Below are 20,437 nucleotides of genomic sequence, written 5' to 3'. Positions count from 1 at the left end.
AGCAGGCTGGGACCGCAGGCCCTGGGAGTAACTGCCGTTTTATTGACCTGCGCGGCTGGCCCTGCCCCACTCCTGCTCACAGCCTCAGCCGAGGAACGTGGCTGGCCCAGGTCACACAGCTGGGGAGGGCTGGAGCCTGCGGGACAGAGCCGTCCTGCGGCCCACAGAGGGGGCCCTGCTTGGGCCGGCAGGCCCTGGTGACCATGGCTGAGGGTTTGGGACTAGCTGAACCTGGTTGCTGGGTGGGCTCCCCCACCTGCAGAAGACCCCATCCTGTCACTCCCAAGGCCAAGAGCCCGACTGACTGACAAAAATAGGGTGGACACGGTTTGCAGATGGGAGCCCTTAAGCCCCGTTTCCAGAGATTGGGTAGGGGCAGGAGGAAGTGTCTGTGCTGGGTCTTGGGCCCTGGCCTGTGGGAGTTCAGAATGTTCCCTGTAGCACCCACAAGCTTTTAGAACTGAGATCTCTCTCCCTCGCTGGCGTCGAGTTGCTCCATGATGACTAAGCAGATCAGAACAAAACGGCGATGTCCCTGTGTGGAGCCCTCCGCTGGCTCCCAGCCCATGTCTCTGTCCTCGTTACTGCAGGGGATGCGGCCACGGAGGGCTGTAAGGAGCATGGCCCCACGTCACCCAGCAGGGCCTCGTCCCGGTCCCGTGGCTGTGGGCTGCCCTGTGGCCCGTGGCCGCCTCCCCTGCCAGCGGGTCTTGGCGGATGGGCCTGCAGGCGGCTGGCTGCTGGAGCTGGGGCCCAGGCCGGACAGGGGAGCTGCGGCCCGGAGCCAGAACATGCACGGCGGGGGCCTGCCGCGCTTCCACCCGGTCCTCCTGTGCTCCGCCCGATGGCGGATGGCTGCTGCCTCCTCGGCTTGGCGAGCAGGTTCGTGACCCGCGCGGACGCCCAGTGGTTTGCCCCCACCGTGGCAGGGCCTTTAACCTAGTGCAGGAAGGACCGCCTCCCGGTGCGGAAGAAGGACTCGATCTGCTCCAGCGACCGGCCCTTGGTCTCAGGCACGCAGCAGCCAGTGAACACCAGGCTGGCCAAGCAGACGGCGGCAAAGAAGAAGAAAGGCACGTGGAGGCCGAAGGCGTTCTGGGGGCACGGAGGGGACGCCTGGTCACACGGGGGTTCCCGGGGCCCTCCTAGTGTTAGCCAGCCTTGGGGGGCCTTCCCCTTACTCCCCTGCTCAGGGCCCTTGCAGGGCTCCTCGCTGCCTCCCGTTCAGACGCAAATGCTTTAGCGTGGCCCGCCCTGCCCGGAGCTCTAGCCTCAGCCTGGGCTCAGGCACCCACCTCCGTCCCACCTGCAGGAGGCCTGGCCCCCCAGCCTGGCAGGGAGCAAGCGCCCGCGTTTCTGCAGCCACCACACATGGCGTCCTGCCTGGCCCCAAGCCCACCCGCACACTCCACGGGCTCCCCAGCCCTGCCCTGTCCCATGGGCTACACCAGGGGTGGCCCTGGCGCCAGCCGCCAGCCGCCCCAGTCAGACTGTCCCTTCCGGGCACTGGGCATGAGATTCGGGTTGGCTGCAGGGCCTGCTGGGGGTCTGAACCAGCAGTGGGGAGGATGTGGGTCGGCCAGCGAGGACCCCGCCGGGAGACCCCAACAGCCCCCCAGACATCAGGCCCTCCGGGCTCGCTCGTCCTGACCCAGGAGGACCCGCGGGACACTCAGAGGACTTGGCCAGGAAGCCCCACCCCGGTACTCACCACCACCAGCAGGAAGGACTTGGTGAGCGCGAAGGCGGTGAGCCAGCTGACGAGGACGCAGAGCCCCGAGGCCACACCGCGGGCTTGCAGCGGCAGGACCTCTGACATGAGGAGCCAGGTGATGGGGCCCCAGCCCATGGCGTAGCCTGCCCACAGAGAAAAGGGGGCCTCGGCAGCCTCCGCGGAGCTGCTGAGACCCGCCCCCGCCCCAGCACCCCGCCCATGCCCCAGCAGGCCCCTCCCACCGGAGCACCAGCCCGGCCCCCCTCTGGCTGGCCATCCCTGGCCCTGGACCCGCGGAGTCGCTGGGTACCTACCGGTGATGAACAGCGTGGTGGCCACCAGGGGCACGAGGGTGAGGTAGCTGGACGGGCTGGCCAGGGGCTGCTCTGTGCCCCCCAAGGGCATGCTCTCGAGGCCCACGGTGCTGTTGGGAGTCAGAGGCTCGGGACCGAAGTGGACGTACAGCCCAAGCGTCAGGTTGGCCGCAAACATGATGGTGGCTGTGGACAGACAGGTGGCCCTCGGGGGGCCAGGACCCTCTGAGCCAGGTGCTTCCTCCGCAGAGCCCCTCAGCACTGTGCGCCCTGGGTGGGCCAGTTCTCATCCAGGCCGCCGCCATGGCCTTGACCGGATGCTTCCCATAGAGCCATGAGCTCCACCTGCCCGTGTCCAAGCTCGGGTTATACCCATTGTTTGCTCCCCCGGGCCCTGCAGACCCTCCTGGGGCGGCTGGTGTGTGCTGGGCCCCGTGCTGGGCGCTGGCAGAGGCAGGACCCACAGGGCCTATGACAACCCCACACCCCCAACCCTGGAACTCCTAGCCACAGTGCCCCTGGCCTGGGCCGGCCAACAACCAGGAGCTGTGGGAGGACGCGGGAGCTCACCCGAGACAAAGAGCAGAACCTTGCGGCCAGCCAGGTCCATGGTGAGGGCGGCAATCAGTACGGAGAAGAGCCTCACGGCCCCCACAATAGCCGCATCGTCCTTTGGGGGCTGCAGGGAGGAAGCCACCGGTGCTGAGGGGCTCCAGCCTACTGCTCCCATCCCACCTATCCCCCAACAAGGGGCCACAGGGCGCTCAGCTCCCAGGCCAAGGCCGCAGCTCCTGTGGAGCACTGAGCTGCTGAGCACGCACCACGTGCCAGGCACTTCCTCTGGTCTCCCAGCCTGGGCTGCAGGGCTCCTTGGCCAGGACCCGGCTGCCATGCCCACCGCTGAGGCCGCGGCCGGCATGGAATCCCAGTGCCAGGATGACTGTGGGACTGCTCTGTCACTGATCTCTCAATCTCCTCTCCCTCGGAGCCCAGAACCGGCCGAGGCAGGCACACCGTTATCTGCCTTCTACAGAGGCGGAAGCTGAGGTCTAGAAGGAAGGGACTTCCCTCGGCCAGCCGCAGATGCTCTGAAGCTGGGGTCCATGACCCCGCAGGCCCCAGCACTCCTAGACAACAGGTACCTTTGGGAGCCCGGGTATTTTAAGACATGTAAGTTGACTTACAGACATTATTCTGAGAATGGGGGCGTGGCACAGACCCAGCCAGGAGACCCTGGCGGGCTCGGCACAGTGCGTGCACCCCTGACCCGCGGCAGTAGGGGACGGCCTCCTGGGTGCCCAGGCCGGGCTCTCACCAGCAGGACGGCAGTGCTCTCGAAGATGGGCTGCAGGTAGACCAGGATGGGCGTGACGCCCATCAGCTGCTGCAGGAAGCGCATCAGCAAGGCGATGAGGATGGGCCGGTACATGTGGGGGCTCCGGGCCTCGGCCCACGACATGCGGGTGCTCTAGAAACAGGAAGCTGCCACTGGGCTGGGGGCGCTGGGCCAGCCCCTCCAGCAGGCACCACCCTGCCTTGGGCTGCATGGGGTTGGGTGGGGGACTCCCTCCTCCCTTCCCCCAGGAAAGACCCTGTGCCCAGAGGCTGTCCACGCCACGCACAGGCTGGGGGACCCGCGCCCAAACCCCAGGCTCTTGGATGAGCCGGTGGGACAAGGCGGACTTGTGCATGCCAAGATCTCTGCATGCCCGGGCATCAGCAGCAGGGAGCATGGGCTCTGGGTCAGGAACCACAATCTCTCCCCTCCCCCCCAGTGCTTGGAGGGGGAGCTGCTCTCATCCCTGTTCCCCGGGAAGAAGCAGCTGAGGCTCCGAGAGGCCTAGGGGCTGGTTGAGGCCCAGGGGCTGGCTGAGGCCCACCCTCCCACACCTGTCTGCGGACGTTGTCCTGGATCTGCTCGAACTCCCATCGGATGTCCGTGTCGGTCCCGCGGAGCCATGCCAGCGCCCGCAGCGCCTCCGCGTCCCTGCCCCGTGAGAGCAGGAAGCGAGGGGAGTTGGGCATGAAGCTGAGCAGCAGGACCATGACGAGCACGGGCCCTTCCCCTGCCACGGCCAGCCAGCGCCACGGCAGCAGGAGGCCTGGGGGTGAGGACAGGGTGAGGAGCTGCAGTCCAGGCCGGACAGAGTCCCTCCTGTTGAGGCCTCCAAGCAACCTCATCTGTTCTCAAGGGCTGGCCCCGGGGCCACCTCCCACAGGAAGCCTACCTTGGTTGCCCCAGGCCTTTGTGATCTAGACCAGGAGGGGCCCCAGGGATTACTTGCCCCCTAGCACAGGGCCCAGCACATAGAAGGCGGTTCTTGGAGGGTCTCAAGGGTCATGGCAGGGTGATGGAGGGGCAGCCTCAGCAAGCAAGGCCCCAGGTTTCTACCTAAACCCCCACCCCATCTCAAACAGAGGGGCTCTGATCTCTTTTCTATATGGACTTCCCCCGTGCCCAGAGAAAGGCTGGGCATTGCCTGGAGGGACACAGCATGGGGGTGGCTAAGCCAGTATCTCATTCCCCAGCACAGGGCTTGGTTTGGGGTGTGTTCGCTGCCTTTCCAACCCGGTCACCTGCACACAGGAGGTGCTCGGGGTTCTTTTGGATGATACTTGCCAAGGGCATAGAGGGACAGAGATCCGAACACTGCCATGAGCTGGGGTGTGGCCCCCAGAGCCCCACGAACACCTGGGGTAGCGATCTCAGACACGTACACCTGCAAGACACGTGGGCCCACCCCGCGCCTTTGGTGAGATCAGGCTCCCGGGCCTGGCTAGGATGGGAGTGGTGGTCCCGGTGAACCTTGGGAGTGACAAGTGGGGGCTTTCTGGTGGGGGTCTTGTCCTGCCTGTGACTCAGGCCATTTCTCTAACGGTCCAGTGGGCGAAGGCTCACCTCTGAAATGGGTATCTGGAGGTGGGGATGTGGGAGGCCCATGGGCCCCCAGACTCAGCTCCTCCCGGGCATCCCTGGCCCCCTGCTGGCCGGGCCCCTAACAGGGTGTGTGTGTAGCTGTGGGAGGAGTCCTGGGAGGGACAGACTTCCCCTTCCCCCATTGCTCAACACAGATTTTCTTCAGTTGAGCAACATGCCTGAGTATCGGGAAAGGGGGTAGAAACTTGAAAGGGTCCAGCGTGAGGTCGGCTGTGGATATGGGGACAGATTAGCTGTCCTGCCGCAGGTTCTGGCAAACACATCCCCACTGCCCAGGAGGGTCGGGGGTGGGGGGTGGCCTAGGAGACTGCAGTCGCCGTGCTCAGCATAGTGCTGAGGCAGTGAGAGGACAGGGGTGGGCAGTCCTGGCCTTACCGGGATGCAGGCAGCTGTGAGCCCCCCAGCAAAGCCTGTCAGCGTCCTCCCCAGCAGCAGCATCCAGAAGCCGTGGGCACCTGCCATGAGCGCGTAGCCGGCTGCCGACGGCACAGCTGAGAACATGATGCTGAGCTTCCGGCCCAGGAGGTCGTTGAGGACCATGGCGCTGAGGCCTCCAGCCGCTGCACCCAAGGTGAATACGGACTGTAGGAAAGGGGTGCAGGGCAGACACGTGTGGGCATCCAACACTCCGACTCCCCATCAGAGCCTAGGGGCAGCCGCTTTTCCAGGCTGCTCGTGAGGTAGCGAGCCTCCCGTCCCCAGAGCTGTGCAAGCACCACAGGCACAACCATTTGTTAGCGATGCCACCATGGGGAGTCCTGTTCTGGGGAGTATGTGTGGCCACTTGTCCACAGTGGTTCAGCTCAGCCAAACATTTAAATGTCTAATACTATTATGGCAGATGGGAGAATTTTGTGACCTGAAGCCCCAGGCATTTTCAGATTTCGGGGTTCTTGGATTCCTTGCACAGTGTAGTGAGTAGGATCCAGCCACTGACTTGGGCACGTTGCTCAGCCTACCCGAGCCTCAGTTTCTTTATGGGGACACCAGGAAGAGCCCCCTCATAGGGTTGGCCCCGGAGTCAACCCACTCTCACGGACGGTGCCCAGCAGTGCACTCCTGCACACGCCGAGTGCTCAGCACACACTAGGTATCATCTCGGCTGCTCTGCTGTGACTGTAAGTTGGAGGCTACGGAGATGATCATTCCAGCATCCCGGGACTCTCAGGGCCCCTGCTCTTCCCTCTCACGTGCCCACACTCAGTCCTGGGGCCCTCCTTGCCCCAGCCAGTGCCTCTTCCCATCCGCATCTGATGCCCCTGCCTCCCGTCATCCAGGGAGGTACCCACTCTGCTGTGGCAGCCGGGCAGGGGTGCGGGTGTAGGGGGTCTGGGGCAGGGAGGAGACCTGGAAGGCCACCTCTCCAGTCTCCTTCCCACCCTTCTTAGCGACTACTTCCTCCTTCTGTTTCAGAGCAATCCTCTGGCCTCGAGCACCCACTGCCCCTCCCACAACCTGGCGAGGATGGGGGAGGGGGAAGACCAGGGCCCTACAGGGGGACCCGAGCTTAGTGGGTCCCCACTCGCCCTCCGAGCATGGCTCTTACCCCAAACCAGGATGCCTGGGTTTTGGTCAGGATCAGGTCCGGGTCCAAGGAGTGCTCCAGGGCCGGGATGACAGGGGACGTGTAGACCAGGGCGTACCCGAAGCTGAAATTGCCCAGCACCGCGGCAAAGGTGGCCAGGAACACCCTCCTGTTCTGCGGGGCCCTGGTGGGTGGGGGCGGGCAGAGCGATGAGGTCTTGGAGTTCCTCCTCCGCCCGCGGCCGAAAGGCTGCGGGGTCCTGGGCCCAGGGGCAGCCGGCTCAGCCCGCGACGGCCGCGCGGACGCCGGGCTCGGCCCAGGGCTCCTGGAGCGTGAGTGTCCGCCCGCTGGGAGAATCCCCAGGGCGGCCCCCGAAGCCCCCCGCCCCGAGGCCGAGACGCGGGCGAAGGAGCGCCGCCCTCCCGCGAGGACCGCGCCCCGCAGCGCCCGCAGCGCGCCCCCTGCCCTCTCGGGGCCTCCTCCCCCGCGCCGGTCGGGCTGGGCCTGCGCCGGCCGAGCGGCTCCGTGCACGCACTAGGGTGTCCGGGCGGGGGGCAGACGCGCCCTCGCGGGGCAGCGGCAAGGTCAGACGCGGCGCGGGCGGAAGCCGGCCCCCGCCCGCAGCCCCCGGCCCCGCGCCTCTCACCCGCCCCGCGTCCTCTCCCCCGGCGACGGCGACTTCTCAGGGAAGGTGTCATAGTCCGGGCCCTCGGCCCCCAGCAGCGGCTCCTGCATGGCCGCCCCCGCTCGCAGGGTCCGCGCGGCCGCCGCGGGGCCGGGAGACGCTCGGGGCAGCGGCGGCTCCGAGCATCCGGCTGCGGCTGGAGCTCCGCCCCTCGGCCGCGATTGGCTGCGAGGCGGCCCTGCGGCGCCGGCGCCGACCAATGGGGCCGCCGCGAGCCGTGCGGATGCTCGGATGCGGGCGCGGCGCAGGGGCGGGGGCGGGCGGCGTGCGGGGCTCGGCGGGGCTTTCCCGGGGCGCGGGCCTGGGGCGGGGCTCCGGTTGGGGCGCGGGCCTGGAGGCGGAGCTCTGGTTAGGGTGCGGGGCTCGGCGGGGCTTTCCCGGGGCGGGGGGCGGGGGGCGGGGCTCTGGTTGGGGTGCGGGGCTTGGCGGGGCTTTCCCGAGCGCGGGCCTGGGGGCGGGACTCTGATTGGGGTGCGGGGCTCGACCCGGCTTTCCAGGGGCAAGGGCTGGGGAAGAGGGTGCGGGCATTCCTGGGGTGTGGGCCCGGGGCTGGGTGCGGGGCTCGGCGGGGCTTCCCGGGGCGCGGGCCCCGGGGGCGGGGCGCGGGCAGGCTTGCCCCGGGCACGGGCTGCTGGGAGGGGGACGGACAGAGTGCCTGCTCCGCGGGGCTTTCTTGAGGCGTGGACCACGGGGCGGGGCCAGGTTTTAAACGGGCATGACCTGCGTCTCTGCTACTGGAGACCCCTGGGCTGGCCCTTCAGATGGGACCCTCCCTGCGGGCTCACGTCTGGCCAGCCCGTGTCTGGGTCCAGCGGGATACCAGCACTCGGCCTCGGACTGCGGCCCACCCCAGGCGCAGCCCCTATGGACTGAAGGAAACAGGGCCAGAGAGGCCAAGAGACTCCCCAAGGTCACACGGAAAACACGTGTCTCCCTCCGAAAGAAGGCCATGCAGCTCTGCCTTCTGGACTCCCTCCCTGCTGCATCGGATGCCCCAGTCACCGCCGGCCCTGCCCCCTCCCCTCCAGGGGTGAGGCAAAACCAGGCTGAGGAGTGCGCGTGGCAGCATCCCGCATCCCGCATAACCGCCCTGGCCGTGTGGGGTGAGGGCTGGGGTGTGGCGGTGGTCCCAGTGGCCAGGTTTGTATTTTCCCCATTTCTGGTCCTGTTTGGTTGCAGAAATAAGTTGGGGTTGTTGAGACTCATCCTGGCAATAAGATAAAATTAAAAAATAAGAAAAGTGGAAACTGAAAGTTTTCTGGAGGCTCACCCTGGAACAGTAACGCGGTGTGCGAGGGCCCGCCCTTCCCGTGGACTTTCCCAGAGCCCGGCTGGCTCACACCCTGTTCTGCATGGATGTGTCACGTGTGGGTTTTCTTTTTTTTAAAGATTTTATTTATTTACTTGACAGACAGAGATCACAAGTAGGCAGAGAGGCAGGCAGAGAAAGAAGGGGAAGCAGGCTCCTGCTGATCGAGCCTGATGCGGGGCTCGATCCCAGGACTCTAGGATTATGACCTGAGCCGAAGGCAGAGGCTTAACCCACTGAGCCACCCAGGTGCCCCCACATGTGGGTTTTCTTTTTCTTTTTTTAAAAATTTATTTATTTGACAGAGAGAGATCACGAGTAAGCAGAGAGGCAGGCAGAGAGAGAGGAGGAAGCAGGCTCCCCACTGAGCAGAGAGCCCGATGTGGGGCTTGATCCCAAGACCCTGAGATCATGACCTGAGCTGAAGGCAGAGGCTTAACCCACTGAGCCACCCAGGTGCCCCCCACATGTGGGTTTTCTTAACCGATCCTCTGTTATTGAGCATTTGGCTTATTTCCAAATTTTAGCCATTAAAACTGTAAATCTTTTTTAAAAAATATATTTTAATTTTAAAAAAGATTGTGTTTATTTGAGAGAGAAAGAGGGAGCAGGTGTGAGCAAGGGTGGGGCAGAAGCAGAGGGAGAATCCCAAGCAGACGCCATGCTGAGTACAGGACTTGGTCCCACAACCCTGAGATCAGACCGGAGCCAAAGTCAAGAGTGGGTCGCCCAACCTGAGTCACCCAGGTGCCCCCAGTAAGTTGTTTTTAAAAGGTATCCTGTAATTCCCTTTTGCTACCAAAATACACCTGGTGGAACGATGGAGAAAGGCTTGGGAAAGCCACATCCATCACCCATCGGGTGCTCCGGGCGTCCTTGCCACGTGGGTCCGTTCTGCATATTTTCCCGTTGTGTGTGTGTGTGTGTGCACCAGTGTGAGGCCACTCACAGCACATTTCAGCGTTTTTCTGCTGTAAAGGACCTGGGCTTTGGATCCAGGCAGAGCCAATAAACGGTGCCTCCTCTTGCAGACTCGGAACAAGATGCGTCGCCATGGTTTTTTGTTTTTTAAAGATTTTATTTATTTATTTGACAGACAGAGATCACAAGCAGGCAGAGAGGCAGGCAGAGAGAGGAGGAAGCAGGCTTCCCGCAGAGCAGAGAGCCCGATATGGGGCTTGAACCCAGGACCCTGGGATCATGACCTGAGCTGAAGGCAGAGGCTTTAACCCACGGAGCCACCCAGGCACCCCGCGTTGCCATGTTTTATCCATTGAGATGTAACGGGGTTTGCTCAGCAATTGCCTTCATGGGCATTAAGGCGATCTCACACGTTTGCTTTTAAAATCCGTGATCCTCTTTGTCCTTAAAGGATGATTTCCTCCCGCAAGGATGTTTGTCCAGTCTTCAGGCCTCTTTTGACCACTGCCCCCTACACCCCCCCCCCCCCCGCCATTGGGTGGCTTGGGCTTTCTCTCCTGACACCTGGGTCTGTCCCGGATGGGCTGCTTGGGGACCCAGGCTCTGGAGCAGCATGGGGCTCTCCTCCTCTTCCCTGCCCATCCGGTGCCTGGCCCGGCAGATGAACACAGCCGCGCCAGGAGGCCCCTGGTCGATCTGAATTCAGAGCCCTCCCCTCTCCATGAGCTTCTCTCCCCGTGAAGTCTGGGCTCAGAAGTGGAGGAAAGCACTGCTCTGGGAGTCGGGGCACCTGGATCCGCTTCCCATCTCCGGCCTGGACACGCCCACAGCAGGGGCTGGGTCCCTCGTTTCCCCGCCCTCAAGCTCCAATCCCTCCCCGAGGGAGGCCCCAAGCAGCGTGGTTCTTGCAGGAAGGGCCCCTAGGTGATCTGCTCAAGCTGCCACTGGCCTGGGCCTGCCCTGGGGAATGTGGTGGCTCCGTGCGTGGGAGACCACCCTGGTCAGAAGGTAAATTCCCGCAGAGCTGCCAGGGTTGGGCAGGGGCTGAGCCAAGACTACCCCCGCCCCCCCGGGCTCCTGCACCATCTCCATCCCCTGCTTGGTTAGCAGAGGATCTGGTGCCCAGTCTGGCCTGTATGGAGGAGGAGCCTGGGGATCGGGACCACCTCTGCCAGCCTCTGGGACTTCTTGAGAACCCTTCTCTGAGCCGCAGGATGGGTGGAACCTGGTGCCCCCTCCGGGGCTGCTGTCTGGGCACAGGGCAGCGCGTGGTCCTTGGTGGAGCTCTTGAGGAGGTCCCTTCAGACCAGTCTGCCAGCTCCCATGCGCCGAGAAACTGGCTGAACTGCATTCCGGACCCCCTGGTACAAGGACAAAGGTCTCGGAGAGGGGCTGTGGTGCTGAGCCTGACTCTCTGGCCCCTGTCATCTCAGGAGGGAAGGTAAGCGGGAGGGAGGAAATGCCGAGACCCAACCCCTTACTGTCTCATCCGGTCCCTGTCCTCCCTGGTTCCCTTCTGCATCCCAGAGCTACGGAGGAAAAAAATGGAGTCTTGGGGAGTCACTGGCCAAGGTCACCTCCGGGGCACCTCCTGGCCCTGGGTCCTACTGTGCCTGGAGGGCCTCCCAAGGGGGAGGGATGGGAGAGACTCCCTCATGTCCTCCTTCCCACAGATGGGCAGGCCAGAGCCCCCAGGGGAGAAGGTCTCTGATGCCCAGCTGTCTGGCGTCCCTGCTGCCCTGCACCATGCCCTTGGCGATGCCATCCCTCGTCCTGAGGACTCGGACCTGGTGCCCTCTGTGACCCTGGCTGCAGTCCTGGTCCTGCTGTTTCTCCTGCTCTTGGCTTGGCTAGTGTGGGATGGGCTCCTCCGAGGCTCCTGCTAGCGTGGCTTCCCAGGCAGAGGAAGGGGTGTCCCTTGGCTGGGCCGGGCATGAGCCAGGAGTGGCCTAATGGGAGAGGACCCAGGGACAGGGGTTGGTGGGTGGACGGCTGGAAAGCAAGAGGGTAGGGAGGCAGCCGCACCTCCCAGCCACACCCTGGGCCAAACCTTGTGGCCTTTGTCTATGGCAGCCCCCAGGGGACCCCAGAAAGTTCCCAAGGCCTTCCCGCTGGAGGGCAGGAGCCCTGATGAGCCCTGGACTCTGCTGTCCAGTGCTGCCGAGCCTCACGCCTCCCGATGGCCGTGGAGAGTGGGCTCAGAGCCTTGGGCAGCTGCAAATGCTCAGGCAAGCGGAGCTCAAATCCCCCTCAGGCAGGTTTGCCGCGCCGTGGGGGTCCTCATGGTTGCACGACCACCCTGGATGCTGCGAAGAAAGCCAGGTGACCCCTGGGCATCTGTGGGATGAATCCGAGTGAGTCGGGAAATGAGAGTTCCAGCCCAGGCTCTGTCCCCGAGGGGCTGGGACAGTAGACCATGCCCTTCTCCATTCAGGGCCTCCGCTTCCTCAGGCATCGTACCTATTTCTGTGCATTGTTGTGAGGCTGACCACGGCGTAGGCAGTCTATGGTCACATCTGCAGCAGACACTGTCCCTTTCGCCTGCGCCCCTTCCTCCACCAGGGACCCTTGGAGGAAGCCCCCCCTCCCGGGAGCCGGGATGTACTGGTCTTGACCGCCACCTGGTGGCTGAGGGAAGAACAGCATCATCGGCCCTGCGATCCCCCTGGGCTCTTCCAAGGAGGGAAAGGTGTTTTGTTTTTTAAAGTGGAAACATATGAGGCTGTGGATAAGCCCAAGTCTTGTTACTTAAAAATTCTTTTACCATGTGTTGTTTCTCTCTGTTCCCTTCATTTCTGCATGACAATTTTACCCCCCCAAAAAAGGCACCAGGAAGGGGGTAGAGTGGGGAGGTGGGATGGAGCGGAGTTGGTGACTGTCAAGCCAGGGTCAAGCCCAGGGTCGTGGGCGTCCTCCTGCCCCACAGGGGCCCTGTCCTGGGCCTGGCAAAGGAAGATATGCATTTCTGAAGATGGGACGTTCAGGTTGGGACCAGGGGTCCTCAAAGAACAAAGCTTACCGAGACACCATGTGCCAGATACGGGTGGGTGGATGGGGGGCGAGTGGGGCCCCCAGAGCGCGCAGGGTGGCTCTGTGCTCTCCTCCTCCTCCTGCCGCCTGGCTGTCCCTCCCTCAGGGAAGAGAAGGCCTCTGGGGGGCGCCCCAGCCACGCACCATACAGGAGGAAGGAGGGCTGGAAGGAAGGAAAGGGGGTCTCTTTCTCCTGCTCCCCCCGGCGTCCTGACGTCAAAGTGCTCACGTGTGTCCAGGCTGTGGTGCTGTGGAGCTGCAGACTCCGTCTGCCCCCCGCCCCTCCTCCCTACCCCCTCTTCCCACCTCCCTCCTCCCACCCTCTCAGAGGCTGCAGAACCAGAGCCAAATCCTTGGCTCCTTCCCTCCAAGTGTGAGGTCACAGCACAGTTGTCAGGCAGGCCCCTCCCCACTCACCCCCCCGCCCCGGAAGTGGCTTCCAGTCCCTGGGTGCCCGGAAGGTTTAGTGAGCTGGGAAGCATCTTCTGGGGAGCAGGGCTGAGAGAGAAGCCCCTCGGGGCCTTGCCCACTGGCCCAGCGCGGAGCAGCAGCTGAGGCGGGCAGGCTCTGTGTGCATTGGCGACGAGAGCTCCTGTCCATGCTGCATGGGTCCCACCGCCCGGCCCGAGGCCCACACCGGCCCCCGCACTCTGCTCACATGGAAGGACCCACACCTGCGGGGAAAGTACTGAGCCTGGGGACGGGGCTGGACGAGCCCGGGGGGTCCGGCAGGTGCTCCTGAGATGTCTGGCCCAGAGCTGCCAAGGGCAGGCGGCCTGCATGGGCGTGAGCGTGAGCATCCGCGTGCACGTGTATTTGTGTGACGTGTGTACATGTGTGTGTGTGCTCACGTGTTTGCTCCATGTGGCCTCCTACAGGACTGTGCACACGGAGTGAAACGGGCGTCCTCGCTCCCCGGCTGGCCGCGGGCTGCTGGGCGTCTGCAAGGCCGGGCTGAGTGTCCTTGGGAGAGTCGCGCAGCCAGAGCCTCCTTCCCTGGTCAGCCCGCGGGGGCAGTGGAAGCAGCACGGTCACCTCTGATTTTCCAGCCCCTTCCTAGACCGGCCCCTGCTTTTATTTGCGTTGACCGTGTGCTTAGCTGAAAACGCAGGTCCCCTCGTCCTTGCAGCCAGGTGGCCCCGTGAGCCAGTTCTGACCCCGAGGTGTAGACGGGAGCATCCGGGGAGGGTCGCGCTTCCTGAGGAGAGAGGTTTGGGGTCCTGCGCAAAGCAGGCTGGCCCGGCTCCCTGTTGGCATGGATGGGTCCGGGTCGCAGGGAACAGCAAGCCCAGCCTGGGACCGGCCTCCTGCCTCCTGCCCTCCGCGAGGTGAGGACAGAGTGGCTGGTCGGGGCTGGGGGTCCCGGGGTGGGCAGAAGCCTCCCTCCCTCAGCCGAGAGAGGGACAGAGGAGCACACCGACGGCGGCTGCGCAGAGGACACAGCATCCTTCTCCGTGACTCGGGGAGCCAGTCCTGAGGGCCAGACCCCAGCAGGGCCCCAGCAAAGGCCTGGCTGGACGTCCCCTCGGGGACAAAATTGGGCACCTTCTGGGGGTTTCAGCCAACCTCCACCATCACGTGTGTCCTGCTTCGGGCACGATAGGGAACCGGGAAAGGCCAAGATGAGGCTGTCTCCTCCCCCGGCTGTCAGCCCCTCCTCAGGGCACGGCTGCGACCCTTGCCTCTCTCCTGGGTCCTGGCACGGCAGCGGGAGAACCGGGGGTCAGTCCCTGCTGCGCAAGCCGGGAGAGCCACGCCCCACCGCGAGCCTCCCTCTCCTCTTCTGCACGTGGGGAGCGTGGGGGCGTGTGCGCGGACGAATGCCGGGGGGCCCCGAGCCAGACGCCCAGTATCCTGGGTCAGCGCCCACGACCTCACCTGTCTGCTGTCAGCCCTCCTTGGGTGGACCAGCCCAGCGGGAGAGGAGGTGGGTGTGGACACGGGGGCTGACCCCCCCCCATGTCCCTCCTGTTTATCTTTGGCCCCCGGGCTGCCCCGGGGACTCCCTGCCAAAAGCAAGACTGAATTTTGAATCTTGTTTTGGTGATGGTCTCGAGTATATAAAAAATGTTCCAGTGGGAGACCCGAGGGCAGGGCGGGGAGCGGGGACTTGGGGTCCGCTCTGTGACCAGCACCCCCTCCCCACGGCCGGGGTAGAGCTTTGGGGTGCCTGGTGAGCTGGGGGAGGGCTGGCGAGCGAGGCTGTTCGTTTACGGCGGTCGCTTGTTGGTGCTTCTAGAACATGAGTGTGTGTGAGCGTGTCGCACAGTGGGGGAGGGGTCTTTCCCTGCTCCACGGGCAAGAAAATGCTTTGACGAAATGACGCCCCTTCCTGTTTGACAGGCTGGCTTGGTCCCCGTGGCCCGTGTGCCCGCGCCCGCTCCCATCTCGGATGATTCTGCGGTGTGCGCGGGAACTAGTTCCTGCCAGGCCGTGGGATCTGGACCCGCCCCACCGCCCGGAGGGAGCCCGGTGGGGGAGCCCAAAGGGGCAGAAGGGCTCCGTGGGCAGGGGCAGGACAGGCGTGTGGCAGGGGCACGTGGCGCAGAGGGGAGGGCTGCGGTCCCAGCCTACCGTGGGGACTGAACATGCTCCCTGGCTGTGAAGTGGCCCCAAGCTCCGGGCGTCCGAGCCCGCGGGGCCAGCCAGGCGGCGGCTGTCCTTCCCAATGCCGCAAGGCGGGGAGCGGCTTGGTGAAGGGCTGGGACAAGGCTGTGACCGGCAGGTAGGACTGGGGCATGAGACTGAGTAGGGCGTCAAGGAAGAGCAGTCAGGCTTTGGGGGGGGGTCCAGCCTTGGATGCTCAGGCCTGGCCTGTGTGCGTGTGTCTTCCGTCGCTGTGTCCACACCTCCTGGGGCTGGTTTCCAGCGGGCCCTGTCATCCTGGACAGCCACAGGGGTTGGGGACTATGGCTACAATTTCAGGGGCAGACGCAGATGGGGTGCCTGTCCTCGCCCAACCCCCTGACTGTTGAAGGCGTCATCTCGGAGGTAGGCTGCATGTCTGTGTGAGGGGCTCGGCCCACAGCAACTCTGTGACCCGGGAGGCCGGTGGAGGGCTGGTGTCTCACGGGCTGCCCTCTGCGGGAGCCGACGATCAGCTGCCCACGAAGGCAGCTCTTTTGAGAAGCCCGGGCCCCCTCTTGCCGGTTAGGAATGGGGTTTGTGCTGTGGGCCTGGAGGATGGATACCAGGTCCCTGCTGCCCTGAAAGGGACTGGCTGGTGGGTGTGGACCTTCTGGAATGTGGTGGTGGGGGTCAGGGCCCCCCTCTGTCCAGAACATTCCCCTCGCTCTTTTCCCCAGATGCAGCCTGGATGGGACCTCCCTGTGACCACCGGGTGGGTGACCCACACACTGTGGCTGCCTGGCTTCTCTCCACTTCCGCTCACCAGGGTCCCATCACTGTCTCCTGGAGTCCCGAGTCCCGTGGGCGTGGCGACCCATAGGAACACACGAATACGGCAGCACGGCGCCTTCTGGCCTGAGTGTGGCCCTTGCCTGTTCCAGATGGAGGCCTGGTGCCTGGCTCTGGAGGAGGACGGCCCTCGTGCACTCCGTGGGCCAGGGCTGGAAGGTTCCAGTGAGCTGCACTTCTGTTGCGGGTGTGGGGAAGTTTCTCCAAGATTGTCCTGCAAGCCCCTCCTTGCCTGTGGACGGACGTGACCCTCTCCAAGGCCAACAGCCAATGCCTCTGTTTGCAGACACTTCCGGGCTTTCTCTGCGCCTTGAGCCCACAACTCCCTTTCCGCAGGGACTTCTGGGGGGACAACAGATTTTGTGCCCTTTGAGTTGTCTGTTGGACAGGACTTGCCAAGTGAGAAGCTCCGTGGGACAGGGGCTGGCCTTGCATGTGCAAGCAACCCCACGGCGGGGGACCCCAGAGAGCCGCCTGCAGCCGAGGTCCCCATGCTGCGCCTGTGGGTCAGCTGGGGGCTCCCGGAGGGCCCTCCCCCTGCTTGCACTTGAGCGCTCCTGGGGAAGGAATGCCCGCTCCCGCCTCGCCATCTTGCCTCTCACCGACTCATTACTGAGAGTGGAGTGCCGTCGGACCTCTCTGCTCTCTCTGAGAAGCAGGCTCCTTCCCCGGGCCTGGCTGTTTTCCCTCCTTCATTTCCAGGTTCAACGTAACACGTCGGGGTCAAGTGCTCCAGGCATGGGGTCCGGCCCCTGAAAGGCCAGGCAGGGGTCTCAGCTCGGGGTGTCCTGGCGTTGAAAACGCTCCCACTTGCACTTGAAATGTGGGGCTCATGCCCAGATGGGTGCAGCCAGCCCCACACCTCTCTGTGGGCAGCTCCCCGATGAGCCCCTCGGTGCTGCGAGGACACGGCTCTGTGCACGCATCCTCGTAGCAGCAGGAGACTGACAGCGGGGCATCCCTGGGACCGCCCGGGGCTTTCTCAGACTCTCCCTCGGGGCCTCGCCCTCCGGCTTGTTCACTGCCCTCGGGAAGGGCAGAAGGGGGTTTCACCTGCTTAGAAGTGCCCGCAGCTTCTGTATGAGGTCAAGGGCAGTGTCCTCATTGCTCCTCCCACACACACACCACCCCCAGGTTGGCCAGACTGAACTGCAGGTTCAAGGACTAGAACGGGCCCCGGCCTCTGGGAAGCTGAGCTGCAGCCGACTTGGCCTTCCCTTTGGCCGGAGTTGTGGCCTGGCCTCTGGGAAGGGCTCCTAGGGCCCAGCTGCAGACTGGGCGGGCAGTCCTGCCGAATGCGGCCCCTCCTGGAGCTCGCGTCCCCAGTCTCGGCTGGGGCTGACGTGCGGGTCTGGGATGTGATGGGCTCGGGAGAAAACACGGAGGCCCTGACCTAGGAAGGTGTTTGGGTGTCTGCAGGGGAAAGCGTCTCGGATTTGGGGGTGATTTAAAGGGTCTTTTGATTCATCCACATGTTTGAATTTTTCTACGAAGCACAGGAACGACCGGGGTCGTTTGTGAGAAAGTTAGATGGTTGCTTTGAGCAAATTAGAATCGTCACCCGTGGGTCACTGCTGCGGTGAAACGGGACCGAGCATCCTCACCGCATGGGACAGGTCTGTATCTGTCCCAGCTGGGGCCCCGCAGGGGAACCGAGTCGATGGGGCGGGGCGTGGGGGCTCCATCCGTCAGGATAGGCCCGCGTGGATCCGTGTGGGAGCAGGACACCGCTGAGCCCGAGTGGTGAACGGGGGAAGGGGCTCGGGGAGGGGCCGCACGGGGGACCATGGAAGGGCCGGTCTCGGAGCGTGAGTTGGATTTTAACAGGCAGGGAGCAGAGGCGTCCCCAAGGGCGTCGCGGGTGCGCACTCGCGTCCGCACCGGGGCACAGAGTACCGGCTGCTGCCTAGCGGGAGGGGACGCCCAAGGGCCTGTGAGGGTGGCCCGCAGGGAGGCGTGAGGGCCTGGCGGGCCGGCGGCATGGGGCCCCGCGGGGTTTCGCCACTGAGGGAGAACGGGGCCGTGGCCGTGGCATCTCACCAGGCAAGAGCGAGGAGAGCCACGGTCTGAACCAAGCACGGCCTCAGCCCACAGCGGCCGGCCGGCAGGAGGTTGGGGCCGGGCTCCCCCAAGGCCTCGGGGCCCCGTGGTGGCTCCTGGGTAGGTTGAGGAGAACCCGGGTGCTGGCTTCCAGAAGCTTCCAACCCTCTTTAGCCTTCTTCTCAGACACTCTGGGACACCAGCCCACTCCCCGCAGAAGTCACCCCTGCTTGGGAAGACCTCCAGGGAAGAAGCGCACACATTCCTCTGGTTTGGGGCTAGAGATAGATGGCCTCCCCACTGCAGGCCCGGGGGCGGGCGGCCACGGCTTTGTCAGGCGGGGACACGCCGTCCCCTGGCCTGGCCTGGCCTGGCCTCCTGGCGCAGGGCCCGTGCTGGGAATGGCGTCTGACCCCGTGTTCCAGGCGAGGCCGGGGCAGCGTCCTCAGGACACAGCTGTGCCCAGCTGTTTCCCGAATGACATCGTCCAGAAAACCCCACCCCTCCCCCCCAGCTCTGCTGACCAAGGGACACAGGTGTCAGGGCCCTTTTGGGGGCCTGTGACCCTGGGGGAACAGGACAGAGGCCTGCGAGACCTGCTTGGCTCGCAGAGTCTGGGAAAACTCTTGACTTCCTGAGGCCTCCCAGGTGCATTGTGTAGCCAAGAAGTTTTGTCCCTAGCCCAGGCTGGGGGATGGCCTTGGCTCGGGCTCCTAACGTGAGCGGAGGGCTGTCTTCCAACAGAAGTCACAGCTCCCTCGTCTTGGCCACCAGCGTCCCCTGCAGGAAGACCCACTCTGCTGCCGCGATCTCTGACGTCCCTGAACCCACAGGTGTTCTGCCCGGAAGACCTTACGCGAGTCCTTGTTGGGGCCCTTAACAGGGGAGGGGAAACTACGGCTTTCCTTCAATCCACGGGCTTGGCCGTGGGCCTGGGGCACGTCACAAAGCTTCTCTGTGCCTTGGGGTTCCCAGGGGGTTAGTGGGCTCCCTCCTCACTCACTCACCCTCCTCCTCCCTGCCAGAGGCACGGACGCTCAGAGGAGGCCTCCCAGCCTCGAGGCCCGGCCCGCATGGCCAGGGCGGAGATGCAGGGCCCTCTGGAGATGCAGGCTTCTGACGGCTGCAGTTGGCCTCTGCCGAGGAGGGTTCTCAGATGTCCTCTCTCACTCCTCTGCCCGCTCCCATGGGGTGTGAGCTTCCATGGGCCGGGTCGCCTGTCTTGCTCAAATCTCCAGGGCCTCAACCCTGCCTGGCCTGTAGGAGATGCTCGGTGAATGTTGGATGAATGAATGAATTCACGCATCACTCACTCATTTGTCGAGAACGGCACAGCTGGGGTGCCTAGACTCTGGAGCCCGATAATCCAGGTTCTGAGGTTTGAGTCTCTGACTTACTGGCTGTTGAGCGAGTTCACGTCCCTGTGCCTCAGTTTCCTCGTCTGTACCATGACGGGAAAAAGATTTCTGTTCTTATCAACATGAAAAGCAGCTGCAGACTCGGGCTCGAAGGAAAGCTGTCCGTCTTGCACGTTGGCTGGGAGGTGGCTGGGCCTTGGGGCCGGGATGGGGAAGGAGGGGACGCAGGGAGAGCGTGGTGCGCTCACGCTGGTTTTGCTTTGAGATGTCGGAGGGTGAGGCCACCATGTCACATCTGGAACAAACAAGCCGGGGATAATATACGGAGCACCTGGGCGGCTCTGTCGGTCGAGCATCCGACTCTTGATTTCAGTTGAGGTTGTGATCTCGGGGTCGTGAGATCGAGCCCCGCATTGTTTTCCATGCTCAGCGGGGCGTCTGAGAGATTCTCTCTCTCGTCTTCCTCTGCCCCTTCCCACTGTGCGCTCTCTCTCTCTCCGAAATAAATAAATTCTTAAAAAAAAACAACAAACAAGGAGAAACATAGTTGTGAGGCACAGAGTTTTATCAAGTGTGGCCTCAGACCCTCCCCGCGGGGCCGTTTGGGGGCTGGATGCTCTTGAGCTGAGGAAGGGGCGTCGCTGGAAGCGGGTCACTGGTTGGTCGCCCCAAGCAGGACATCACGAGAGGCTGGGAGGGATGGGATGCTCGTCCTCGTGTTTACTTACCGGTGGCGATGACCGAGGAAGAGTCTGTCTTTTCATGGGGTATGGAAAGCTGAAACGTTCTGTTCTCACAGGTTAATGGGAGCGTCATTTTTTGTCTCTCTTTGGAATTAGGGACAGAAGACAAAATGCCGAGCCTGGCCGTGTTGAGGAGCCACTGAAGGCCATCTCCATGGGCACAGGTTTCCCCAGCGCCCCGTTCACTGTCGAGGTAAACTGGAAACCCAGCCGGCCTTGAGGGTTCGCATCAACAGTGCCTAGATCAAGCCCTCTGCTGGGGAGAGGAGGGAGAATTCTCTAGAACTCATAGTCCTAAGTTGGCCCATGTGTCCACGCGACCTGAATTCATAGTCCCTCAACTACCCCCAAACCTCAGACGAGAGCTCTCAGTCGAAAGGGATCTCAGATAGGGAGTGTCCTCCTTGGATGGTGGAAGCAAAGGCAAACAAAGGAATCTGTCT

The 20,437-nt window shown here is 63.7% G+C and overlaps 1 protein-coding gene across 1 annotated transcript; it reads right to left on the bottom strand.

Annotated features, from left to right (window-relative positions):
- Nucleotides 1-21: 21 nt before the first annotated feature.
- Nucleotides 22-7,306, bottom strand: SLC2A6 (solute carrier family 2 member 6). The gene is made up of 10 exons (XM_046021943.1): nt 7,138-7,306; nt 6,513-6,675; nt 5,342-5,548; nt 4,649-4,748; nt 3,919-4,130; nt 3,344-3,496; nt 2,599-2,707; nt 2,029-2,214; nt 1,712-1,857; nt 22-1,095 (listed from the first exon to the last, which is right to left on the bottom strand). The coding sequence occupies exons 1-10, from the start codon at nt 7,224-7,226 to the stop codon at nt 940-942; spliced, it is 1,521 nt and encodes a 506-aa protein (XP_045877899.1). The 5' UTR covers nt 7,227-7,306; the 3' UTR covers nt 22-939.
- Between the last annotated feature and the right edge of the window lie 13,131 nt (nt 7,307-20,437).

This window comes from Meles meles, chromosome 11 (genome assembly GCF_922984935.1).
Source record: "Meles meles chromosome 11, mMelMel3.1 paternal haplotype, whole genome shotgun sequence".
Classification (NCBI taxonomy): Eukaryota; Metazoa; Chordata; class Mammalia; order Carnivora; family Mustelidae; genus Meles; species Meles meles.
The sequence above is the reverse complement of the archived record's forward strand: the minus strand, read 5'-3'. Positions and strand labels throughout refer to the sequence as shown.